This window comes from Lingula anatina, chromosome 1 (assembly GCF_051362555.1).
Source record: "Lingula anatina isolate TDL-2025a chromosome 1, LinAna3.0, whole genome shotgun sequence".
Taxonomy (NCBI): domain Eukaryota; kingdom Metazoa; phylum Brachiopoda; class Lingulata; order Lingulida; family Lingulidae; genus Lingula; species Lingula anatina.
In genome coordinates this window covers 56,377,815-56,390,960 of record NC_141767.1, presented here as the reverse complement: position 1 = coordinate 56,390,960, position 13,146 = coordinate 56,377,815, and the positions used below count along the sequence as shown (strand labels likewise).

Here is a 13,146-nt window from a genome sequence, read left to right as displayed (position 1 = left end):
GGCTTAGTATAATATACATGTACAGTCGGTATACAGTGTCTGGACATGGTAATTGTATCCTGAAGTTTTGGTGAAGGATCATATTTTACTGATGTGCATTAAACTTGTTCAAAAATATAGAATGTCCATTAACTGTCAACTCTCAGAGGGTATATGCTATTTATGAATGTACTCAGTGGATAATTCATGCAGTTGAATGCTTTTATACTATACCATATCTTCTTTATCCTTAGGAGTAAGAGATTCATAAACAATATCAAATGATGAACAGAATGGATAGATTGATTGATATTTAGTCAGTTAAGGCTGCCCCCATGCTTCATGTCTTTTTAAAAAATTCAGTGAAAAACTGTAAACTGAAGTAGCAGTCTTTTTTAGCTTGCATGCACAATTCAGCTGGTTTGCCTCCAACTGAACTAAAGTTTTCTTCCTCAAACTCATTTGATACTTCAACACTGATGTTTAAATGGCTCCCTACTGGAAGTTAACTTTCAACTACACTGAACAGGTGTTTTTTACCCCCAAAAGGTCAGGTCGTCTCCAAAAGGACAGTTGTGGTCTTATTTAATAACCAGGGGGTCCTGACACCCCCTTCGGTTTCTGAAAAATATATCACACCAATATTCCCCTCTTGAAATTAAAATTTTGACTAGCTAAATCATAGTTCTAAGCTATACCAAAGGGCACTATTTGCTCTCTTAAAACACCAAAAAAATTTCGGGGCCCTTGAACCAGCCCTGAATCCCACACCCAGGGGGCGACGGTCGGCTGCACAATTGAGGCCTGTCGTTCCTTCAAATATTCCTGGATCCGCCCCTGTTTTATGAATTAATAACAGACCAAACATGGCCTTAGATAAGGCAGTTTGCATAAGGATAAACAATTATTATTTTACAGAAAAATGAAGAGAGCTATGGAAAGAGGTTTTCTGTTTCATAAAAGAAATCAAATGAAATTTATGCACAGTTTGTGGAGATCATTCATACTGGCACCCTGTTTTCAAATGTAGTTTTCATTTAGAAATTGAAAAGTCATTTAGTAAGTAACAAATACAGGATGTTGGCTCCAACCACAGAATTCAACCACTCCAGTGAGCTGATAATGTACTCTCCTGTAAAATTTGTAAAAGTAAGTGTGCATGCATTCCAGTGAAGTTGTCTGGTCTGATGCTATGAAACTCAAAAGAGAACATCAGGATTTAGTCTGGTGGGAAGGAGGGGTTCACGTGCAACCCCGTGAAAAACAGTGGATACCTATATTTTCTTAACCCTTGATGTCTAAATTTTTTATTTTTAGATGTTCCCAGAGTGAAAAAATGTCCCATGGGGTTTTAATTTAATGATATGTAACACCCTGTGGCTCAAATAACCACATTTGAAATAATGGGGGTAGAGGAAGAAAATTATCTATAATTTGCAATTTAAATAAGATATAAGAATGGTTTATATATCATTATGTAGGTAAAGGGTTGCTCTAAAAACACAAGTAATAAAAGTTATGTAATACTGAACCATGTCAAAGTAAAATGGTGTCAAAGGTCAAATGAGGTCAAATTTGAGAAATTTTCAGAAAAATAAAGCAATAAAGTTTATCTGTATAGAGAATGTGAGCCAATAACATACTTTTAAGGGTATATTTGATAAATCTCATCTATATTACAAATGTTTAATGGTCATTTGTGACTTAGTTTTACAGTTTGTGAGAATTATGATGGATATGATTAGCGTATGGGAGTATCATTTAAATTTCAGATCAGTGGGGTAGGGGAAGAAAATCACTCATTACTTGAAATTTAAGTAAGATATAATAATGATTTATATGTCATTGCATAGCTAAAGGCTTGTTCTAAAAACATAAGTAATAAAAATTATGTAATGCTAAACCATAATGGAGTAAATGGGGTTAAAGGTCAAATGAGGTCAAATTTGAGAAATTTTCAGGAAAATAAGCCAATATAGTTTACTTATTTAGAGGATTAGAGCCCACAGTAAATTTTAGAGTATTTTGTGTAAGTTCCATCAATTCAGCAAATGCAAAATGGTCTATTGGTATTTAATTTTACAGTTTGTGGAAATTATAATGGATTAGGATAGGTTTGATTAACATATGGGTACTGACACTATCAGTTCAATTTCAGAACAATGGGGGTAGGGGAAGAAAATCACCCATAACCTAAAATTTAAGTTATATATAACAATGATTTGTATATCATTGCATATCTAAAGCATTGCTCTTAACATAAAAGTAATAAAAGTTATGTAATACTGAACCATCTCAAAGTAAAAGGGGGTCAAATAAGGTCAAATGAGGTCAAATTTGAGAAATTTTCAGAAAAATAAAGCAATAAAGTTTATCTGTATAGAGAATGTGAGCTAACAATATACTTTCTAGTGTATGTTTGGTAAATCCTATCTATATGACAATGCTTAATGGTTATTTGTAACTTAATTTTACATTTTGTGATAATTATGATGGATATGATTAGCGAATGGGAGTATCAGTTAAGTTTCAGATCAGTGGGGGTAGGGGAAGAAAATCAATCATAACTTAAAATTTAAGTAAGATATAACAATGATTCAAATATCATTGCATAGCTAAGGAGTTCCTCTAAACATATAAGTAATTAAAATTATGTAATATTAAACAATTATGGAGTAAAATGGGGTCAAAGGTCAAATAAGGTCAAATTTGAGGAATTTTCAGAAAAATAAAGCAATAAATTTATTTATTTAGAGGGTCAGAGCCCACAGTATACTTTTGGAGTATGTTGTGCAAATCCCATCTTTATAGCAAATGTTTTATAATCTTTTGAGACTTAATTTTACATTTTCTGAGATTTATCAATATGGTGGGGGGTGTAGTTCAATTGCCGAAAATGGGGGTAGGGGAAAGAAAATCATTAATATTATAGGATTTATTTAAGATATGACATTGATTATATATCACTGTGTTGATAAAAGAGAGCTCTAAACATTTAAGCAATAAAAGTTGTGCAACATTGAATCATGGCTAAGTTAAAAGAGATCAAATGTTAAATAAGGTCAAAATTGAGACATCATCAGGAAAGTAGAATAGAGGTCAAATTTGAGACATTTTCTGAAAAAAAAACAATAAAGCTAATTATTTTACATAGAACTATGTTTCTTTAGGGTAAGTTGTCTGTTTCAATTATTTCATGGGAATTTATTTTAAAGTTTGTTAAATTTAAAATGCAATTCTTACAGCAGAGGGGCAGGGCTTGACATTAAGGGTGGCCCACTGGCCCTGGGCCACTGAAAACCAACCTGGGGCCATTAAAACGCTGGGGTCACTGGCCCAAAGAGCAAGTAAAATGTCATGTGTCAAATCATCCTTGCAATATTTACCAATATTTCGGGCCAGTATCGAAAAAAGTTAGTGTCAAGCCCTGAGGGGTTCAGCATAATTGCCAAAAATTGGGGCTAGGGAAAAAATCTGTTCATAGTAGGGAAATTTAAGTAAGATGTAGCTATGATTTATATATCATTCTGAAGCTGAAGGGTTGTTCAAAATATATCAGAAATAAATGTTATATAAAATTGAGACATGGTGAGGCTTAATGGGGTCCAAGATCAAACTAGGTAAATTTGTAGGCATTTCTAGGAATGTAAACCAATAAAATTTATATTATTTATACTTGACTTGAACTTAAAATATGTTTTTTAGACACATGTCCATCCCTATTACAAGGACTTGATGGAATATTTGGATTTTTTACAATAAGTGAGTACTGCAGATGGGATCAGTTCAATTGCATAAAAAATGGAGACAGGGAATCGAAAGGACACCCTTCAAAGCAGGGAATTTAATTAAGATTTACCTTAGATATATCACTGTGCAGCCAAAATGTTGCTCATAACATGTAAATAACACATTTTTTGTAAAAGTAAACCATATGTGTTCATAAAATGGGATCAAATGCTAAATGAGGTCAACTTTGAGGCATTTGTAAGAAAACAAATTAAATATAGCAGTGAAATTTTACAGAGAAGAATATGATTTGTAGACTAAGATATATATATATATATATATATATATATATATATATATATATATATATATATATATATTGGTTAAGTTCATATGTATTACAATGATTTGATGGGGGTATGAGAGTTTATTTTACAGTAGGTGAGATATAAAACCTATACAAGCACTGCAGATGGGTTTAATTCAATTGTCGAAAAAAAACAGGGGTAGGGGAGAAAAATCCATATCATTTGATATTTATTTTTAAAACAAAATATACATTATACTCCTACATTACTTAAATGTTTAGAGGGACCATTCAGCAACACAATGATATATAAACTATAGTTATATCTTACTTAATTCCCTTACTATTAATGATTTCCTTCTCCTAGCTGCCCCCATTTGTGGCCAATTGAACTAAGATCCCCCTACAGTACATATACTAATAAGTTGTATCATTCATAAATCAGAGACTCTAAGACCCCATTTCCAGAGATTAGACCGATCTACTTTAGATCGACCTAACTCCCTGGGGGTTCACGCTAAATAGCTGTCAGCCGAGCGGACACGAAAGTTAATTACCCCTTTACAGTTTGTAGTAGGCGGGACGGACATATAAGCCGGATTATCTGACAGTAATCTAGTGAGACTCCCTGCGGGGATAGATCGATCTAAAAGCTCTGGGAATACAGCCTAAAATAAAGTATTTAAACTCCATGAAATTTTTGTAACAAAAATTTAATTTATCAAAGATATTCAAAAATCCTAAGTTGAACTCATGTTCTCTAAATAAAGAAACTTGACTGCTTCAAATATGAGACCTCATTTGACAGTTGCCCCCTTTTTACACAGACATCATTCAATTTTACATAATATTTGCAATTTAAATGTTTAGAACAACCCTTCAGGTATATTATGATATACAAATCACAGTCATACCTTACTTACAATACCTCCTATGAGTGATGTCCTTTCCCCGCCCCCACTTTATGGCAATTTAACTGAACACTTCTGAAGTACTGGTATCAGACATAGATCTAAATGCTGTAAAATGAATTCCCAAAACCCTGTTAAAGAACTAAGATTTAAACTGTATTTACCAATCATACTCTAAAGAAACATTTTCTACATTCAAAATTTCTGATTAAATGAAAATTCTATTTTGAAAATGACTCAGTTTTGACCTTATTGGACCGTTGACCACTTTTAACTCAGTCACGTTTCAATGTTACTTAACTTTTATTATTTATTATTTATTTGATGTTTTAGAGCTCTCCTTCAGCAACATAATGATATATAACTCAATGTCATATCTTAATCAAATCCTATACTAATAATGATTTCCTTCCCCTACCCCCATTTTTGGCAATTGAACTGACCCCCCCCCCAACCTTTATTGTATCATTCAATTTGATAAATCTTCCAAAATGTAAAATTAAGTCTCAATAGACCATAAACATTTGCTATATAAATGGGATTTGCACAACTTACTCCAAATATATACTGTGGGCTCTTATCCTCTAAAGGAACAAACTTTATTGGCGTATTTTCCTGAAATTTTCTTAAATTTGACCTCATTTGACCTTTGACCCCATTTTACTCCATAATTGTTTAGTATATCATAATTTTAATTACTTATATGTTTAGAGGAACTCCTTAGCTATGCAATGATATTTAAATCATTGTTATATCTTACTTAAATTTCAAGTTATGATTGATTTTCTTCCCCTACCCCCACTGATCTGAAATTTAACGGATACTCCCATATGCTAATCATATCCATCATAATTATCACAAACTGTAAAATTAAGTTATAAATGACCATTAAGCATTGTCATATAGATAGAATTTACCAAACATACACTAAAAAGTATATTTTTAGCTCACATTTTCTATATAAAATATTACTTTATTTTTCTGAAATTTTCTCAAATTTGACCTTATTTGACCTTTGACCCCCTTTTACTTTGAGATAATTCAGTATTACATAATTTTTTATTACTTTTATGTTTAGAGCAACCCTTTAGCTATGCAATGATATACAAATCATTGTTATATATTACTTAAATTTCAGGTTATGGGTGATTTTCTTCCCCTACCCCCATTGATCTGAAATTGAACTGATAGTGTCCGTACCCATATGTTAATCATATATATCATAATTTCCACAAACTGTAAAATTAAGTCTCAATAGATCATAAAACATTTGCTATATAAATGGGATTTGCACAACTTACTCCAAATATATACTGTGGGCTCTAATTCTTTAAATAAGTAAACTATATTGGCTTATTTTCCTGAAAATTTCTCAAATTTGACCTCATTTGACCTTTGACCCCATTTACTCCATTATCGTTTAGCATTACATAATTTTTATTACTTATGTTTTTAGAACAAGCCTTTAGCTATGCAATGATATATAAATCATTGTTATATCTTACTTAAATTTCAAGTTATGAGTGATTTTCTTCCCCTACCCCCACTGATCTGAAATTTAACGGATATTCCATAACCAAATCATATCCATCATAATTCTCACAAACTGTAAAACTAAGTCACAATAGACCATTAAACATTTGTAATATAGATGGGATTTATGAAATATACCCTTAAAAGTATGTTGTTGGCTCACATTCTCTATACAGATAAACTTTATTACTTTATTTTTCTGAAAATGTCTCAAATTTGACCTCATTTGACCTTTGACACCATTTTACTTTGACATGGTTTGGTATTACATAACTTTTATTACTTGTGTTTTTAGAGCAACCCTTTACCTACATAATGATATATAAACCATTCTTATATCTTATTTAAATTGCAAATTATAGATAATTTTCTTCCTCTACCCCCATTATTTCAAATGTGGTTATTTGAGCCACAGGGTGTTACATATCATTAAATTAAAACCCCATGGGACATTTTTTCACTCTGGGAACATCTAAAAATAAAAAATTTAGACATCAAGGGTTAAGAAAATATAGGTATCCACTGTTTTTCACGGGGTTGCACGTGAACCCCTCCTTCCCACCAGACTAATTGATCTGAATTTCATCACAGTAATTAATCTTGCTGTGTTAACTGTGCTCTATTTCCCACTATAAAATAGGTTGAATCTTAGAGATGAGACATTTTGTGCTGATTTCATTAACCAATGCTTTCATGATATTTAGTCTGATTTCAGTTTGCCTGGATGTGAATGTGACAACTGAATGCCTATCAGGAGAGCTGGTAATCAACAAAGCATGTATGCACTACAACCTTTTCAAAAGTAATTTTATGACATGAAAACTATATGAAGTTTTTCCTGGGAAAATGGTTTATCACGCCTGCAGTCTTTGTCAGTATATCAAGTCCAATAGTTCACTTTGATGGGAGATTAAAGCTATATAGTATATCTGAAATGTATTATAACAAGAAAAAAACTAGTTGCAGATTTTCTGTATCAGAAATTGAGAATCAAAGTTTTATGATGATGTCTCATGACTTGAACAGGATATGCATGTTTGCATCTTTTAAACCATGTTATTTGATCAAGAAGTACAAATGTACTAACATTGATTTGAGATCGTGCACATAGACTTAGTAAGGATCTGGTTTTGTTTAATTTGACCAAAATTAAAACCCTGAAAACTAGAAAAAGTTTATATTCAGTGTTTTGCAAAAAAAAAAAAAAAGAAAAAAAAAAAAAAAAAGGCAGCAAAGCTGTCAAATATACAGACAAAAACCAGAAAATAAAAATGCAGAAAATAGGATACTGTCAATTCTGATGCACTAATGTATTATGCTAAACTGCATTTAGCGAGAATTCCCTTGGAAAAAGCGATCCACAGTTAGCGTGATAGGGTCTGAAAATGGTCCCTAAGGCTTCAGGCTGATAAGAGTTAAAGTTCATACTTTGGAAATGCCAGAATGAGATAAAGTGAAAATTTCACACAAAAAATTGCTTAAACTCAATTAAAAATAAATAAATAAATAAATAAATAAATATTAATTCAATAGAGCTGTATTTCTAATTTGGGCTGTATTTCAATCCTAAGAATCATTCTTGTAAGTTAAAAACTAGTATTTGAAAAATAATTTTAAAAAAATTTAATAAAAATGTAACAAACAATTCTAATAAAGCTGCTATTCAAACTTTTAATCTAGCTGTATTGACATGATATGAATAACCCCACTGAGTTTGAGAAAAATAAGGCACTGTTACTCATCTATAGCATTAATGTTGGCATAACACAAATTTTTTTCTGTTGTAAATTTATTTGCAATATCAAACAACATTTACCTGCATAATTATCCCCAAATCCTAATTATGTGACACAGTTAAGAGAGATAAACCTATGGGACTTTACAGGAAAATCTCAACGAGTGTTTTATGTAATCTCATTTAATGGCCAATTGAAAATTAATTACTAGGCAAGTGACTGTATAGACCTTAATTTAATTAGTGATCACCCAAGGGACAATTTCATACTCACTGCCATCCATACAGTACCATCATATAGCACTCTATAGAACTGCATTGCTTACAAAACAGAAAAACGATCACACCATTTTCCAACACAAGCTGCACTTTTCAGTAAGTACCATAAGTAACATGGTTTTCCCTTGATGGTCATCAGTGTCCAAAATAGTTTTTTTTCCATTTTGATGCAATATTACATAATGCTTAACAGTATAATGACCATCAATTTTTAATAATAAAATAAAAGTACTGTATCATGGATATTCAGAAAATGTGACATGAAAAGGTCTTCAAGGCCATGGAAGTTAAGAGTCACACCTTCAAAATGCCAAAATGTAAACAAGAGATAACTGTACTGAAATGATTTTCTTACCATTTTCAGCACCTTTTTTTTAAACATAAAACAAAATAATCAATTCACTGTCATTTTTAAATGATCAACTAAAAAAACTGTTGACATAAGAAAAATATCAATGGAACAATTTTAAATGTCCAATTTGCTCCATTCTGAGATTCTGCACATAGTGAATGATTGAATCTGACAAACTGTAAAGATATGAGTTTTTTTCCCATTTTTGACACTTTATTACACAATACACAATAACAGGTTTACCATCATTTTTAAATAATCAACTGACAATATTGTTAAGATGCAGAAAATGTCAAAAGAACAACTTTACATATCTAATCAGTTCAAAAATGAGACTGTTAACATGCCTGAGAATTAAATTTGAGGAAAAAACACTTATTTACAAAAAAAGGCATAACTTCACCAAAACTTAACTGATCAAGCTTATTTTCAAAACTTAATCTGTATTTCAGTAACATTGATCACTCCTGTGAATTTCAAGACAATTGGCCTATCGATTTCTCTTAAAATGTGTGATAGGTGTTGCATATATGCTGAAAAAGTGAAAAAAAACAGCAAACTATTATAAAAATGGCAAGATCATGCCAATTTTCTAACTTGACCTGCATATTATAATAATAATTCATCAGTTCTGTAAGTTTGAATACAAAAAGTAAAACGGTATTCCACTTATCATGTTATCGCTGAGTGCACGGCGACAGGCGACGGTGACGACAGACGCAGGTGACAGCTATATGTACAGACTGCATCTGTACATAAAAAGTTGACACTGGATTGTAAGGAAAATTATGTGAACAAAATCTTTCAAAATAGTTATATTATGTCATCATCTCATTCCCTGCTTAAACTTTATCTTTTTGTGTTTATGTGCTACTTGAGATGTTCCAGGAAAAATTTTCTGAAATACATTTTTTTTTTCAAGTTTGTTTGCATACATGTATCAATTGTTTGTGAAAACTTTTAAGGCATATATATCTGGCATTTGTTGAAAATGCATGGTGGCTCAGCTCCTGTACCTGTTTACAAGGCTGCTGCGCTCATTTATGGGCCAAATTGAGTGAGGTACATGCATTCATTTTTAAGGTTAGGTCATGCAAACTCCATGATTTGTTTCTTTTGTAGAAGCATTTACTAAGAATTACTGAAAATTATTAATTTAAAAAATTGTTCCCCAATATGATGATTCTGTTATGTAATTGAGTCTTGAAGTACAACTTTCCCTGATATTAATGTGCTATCTTCTTGAATTTGACATGTGTTAATTTTGTCTTCACAGGTGTGTAACGATGCTTGACACATGATGTAAAGTGCTGATCAGCTCCAGCCCATGATGCCACTTTTGATTTACACGGTTTCAATGGTTGCCAGTGCTTTAGTGTCAGAGGTGTGGTCTTGTGTTTGTAAGTGCATTTTATTTCCAATTATTTTAATGAATTCAATACTTTTTATATACTACAAAACATATATAGAATCAAGAGATGCTCAATGTATTTTTTTGAAAAAGGCTAAGAAAAAGCCTTCCAGGGCTTTATACTTATACAGTATCTTTAACACTAACATAGTTTATTACGTCCTTTTGTGCCAGTGAATCTTGTGGCAGCTTGAAAATGACAAAATACTGCCCACAATCTGCTGCAAGATTGCATGTAGATTGTTTTGCTGAGAACTGTTTTTTTTTTTTTCAAGGATAATCAGAATGGTTTTTAAGGAGTGTTCATTTGGATAGTTTAAGCAGCGTGCAGGGATATTTTCAAAACAAACAAAGTCCGATCTTTATAGAACCTCCAGCAGAAATTGCTCATTTACAAAATGTCATATGGAGATAAAACCTACAACTTTGTAGGTGTTTAAAGTCAAAATATATCTTCATCTAATTTTTGATGTTTTGCAAATGTGCACATGGTCTTTAAGGTGTGGTCCTTATGCTAATAATGATTTAATACATTACAGATCTTACCCCTACTGACCCCTATTTACCAGTGATGTCCAATCTAACTCTGACATGCACTGCAAATGATACTATTGGACAGAAGCCTTTATGTGTAAGCAGGGTTGATGACAAGAGACGTCACATATGCTCAGACACGGGACACCTGACTGAGACATTTAGCAATTTAACCAAAGCAGACTCTGGGATCTATGAGTGCAGACAAAATGTGTCAGCAGAGGAAAGGAAAATGCCAAGTGACGACTGTCAAAATTTTGCATACACAACTATTCATATTGGAGGTATGAAACTAATCATAATGTTTAGCATTTTAAAGCTCTTAAAAGCCATGCATTCAGCTTTTACCCTCCAAAAATGACCCTTCCGTTAAAGTTAGCCCAATATGATGTACGTACCACAGATCTATTTTAATTGGTCAAAATATTTTAGGCCACTGTTTGATCTCTACTCCCATTGTCCTGTAAACTTCCTTTTCAGGTCATCCCTAGCCCACTATTTAAGGCACCTGACCTTCACAGTTAGGCTTTCTTTGACCTTTTTAGACAACATTTACTGACCTCTTGTCAATTCAGCCTTTGATGTCTTTTTAGATCGCCCTCATCTGGCTTTCACTCTTTGACCTTTACACCTTGACATCTGCATTTAACATTGAATTTTCTGATGTACAATGTATATCGATAAGAGGTAGAGGAGGTAAATATTTTGCACCAAAATAAAGTAAATTATTGACTTACGTAGTTGTAGATAAGCATAACACTGAAGGTCACAAAAAGAGATTGAAAATGCCTTTTGAAGATCTTTTGAAAATTGAAAAGAAAAAAATAGACATACATTTGAAAGCAGTATGATGGGAAAGGTGATACTGTAATTTTATTGACTTTGAATGTGTTCAAGTTAACTTTTCGCATTTCAGATCCACCTGTCCCTCCCAGTAATTTTACCTGTACTGTTTATGCTCAAGTTGAAATGGTTTGTACCTGGGAAAGAAGACATAGCGAGGAAGATGATGTCAAGTTAATTTGGACCATGTATCCATAGTAAGAAGATTATCTTTCACCCTCACCTAAGCAGGGCTCCCTAATAGAAAATAATTCGAGATATCCTAGAACGAGACATTCAGCGCTGTGTGATGTCATTTCAGACTAGAAAACATGAGAATCCACACAAAGTGTGGCTAACCTTTTAGCAATAAGGCTGAAACTCTATGCACTGGGAATTAAAGGGATAATAACTCTTCGTTTTGGCCCAAAAATGAATTTTCCTGGAGTAAACAACAATTTTCCCATACTTACCAATGATTAATGAATCTATTTTTACATTCAAAGTTAGTCCCTGGTTTTTTTTCTAAAAAGTTTTTTTTTGTTATAATCTCTTAAGAGATTATAACAGAGTATAGCCATCAATGGAGGTCACGTGGTCTAAAGACAAGCTCAGACATCAGAATGACAGCTATAACTGACGTTTTTGTTGTAAAACAAAATATAATATATTTCTATGAGTTCTTCACAATGTTTTTATTGTGAAATATAGATCTCATACGAAGAGTTATTATCCCTTTAATGTTGTCTTCAAACATATTGCAAAAGTAATGAGTTCTGTTATGCAAAAGGCCATTCTTTTACAAACTTAAAAAAAACAATCAGAAAAATGTGGAAAAAGATAAGAAAATGAGAATAATACTCATGGATAAAGTCAGAGGCTTCTATCCATGCAGCACTGCAAATACTAGTCTGCCCCTATTTCTGAGCCCACTTTTCTCCAAATCCCACAAAATCTTGCTTTTACTTTAAATTTTGAGAATTTGGGCTATCTCAGATGATTCTCATTCTGAAAGTACAATACGTGTGTGGGGTAAAAAGATGAGATTCAGGGAACGTAAGGTTGTTGCTCTGTATGTGAAATGTTAAAAGTTCGAGCATTTTGCTTTCTTGCTTGCCTGAGAACTTGTGAAAGAATAAGAATACAGAAAAAAATCCACCTTGCTTTAGGCTGCATCAGTATCTGCATGAGCAAATTTTCTCAGTATGTAAGTCAATTCCATTGAAGTAATTTAAGTCTGCTGCTTAGCATGCTTTTTGGTAAACCAAGTAATTGATTCGGCTTGGGCATTTACTCTCTGCTTAACTAACCTGCCAATAGTGCTTGTTTGCTTAAGTGATTAGGTGGAATTGTTTTAGCCAACCTTCAGAGTCAGAATCGAGTGATGGTGGCCTATAGCTTTAATGCAAGGAATTTAACCAGAATATTTATGTATGGCATCTAAAGGTGGAGCTGGTGAAAGGGTTTTCACACTTGATAATTTATTTCGGTACATTGCACATACGTTTTCCCAGTGATGAAATGCTCCTGATGATGATACATGTTGGCATAACA

General features: G+C 32.5%; 1 protein-coding gene across 3 annotated transcripts in view; it reads left to right on the top strand.

Annotated features, from left to right (window-relative positions):
* Positions 1-13,146, top strand: part of LOC106169882 (uncharacterized) — a 34,596-nt gene that overhangs the window by 8,609 nt on the left and 12,841 nt on the right. For all 3 annotated transcript variants that reach the window (XM_087000766.1, XM_024074585.2, XM_013549521.3), the window contains 3 exons: positions 10,102-10,225; positions 10,776-11,054; positions 11,687-11,810. In XM_087000766.1, the coding sequence (XP_086856892.1) occupies positions 10,153-10,225; positions 10,776-11,054; positions 11,687-11,810 (476 nt within the window). In that variant the 5' untranslated portion in view covers positions 10,102-10,152. The remainder of the gene's footprint in view (positions 1-10,101; positions 10,226-10,775; positions 11,055-11,686; positions 11,811-13,146) is intronic.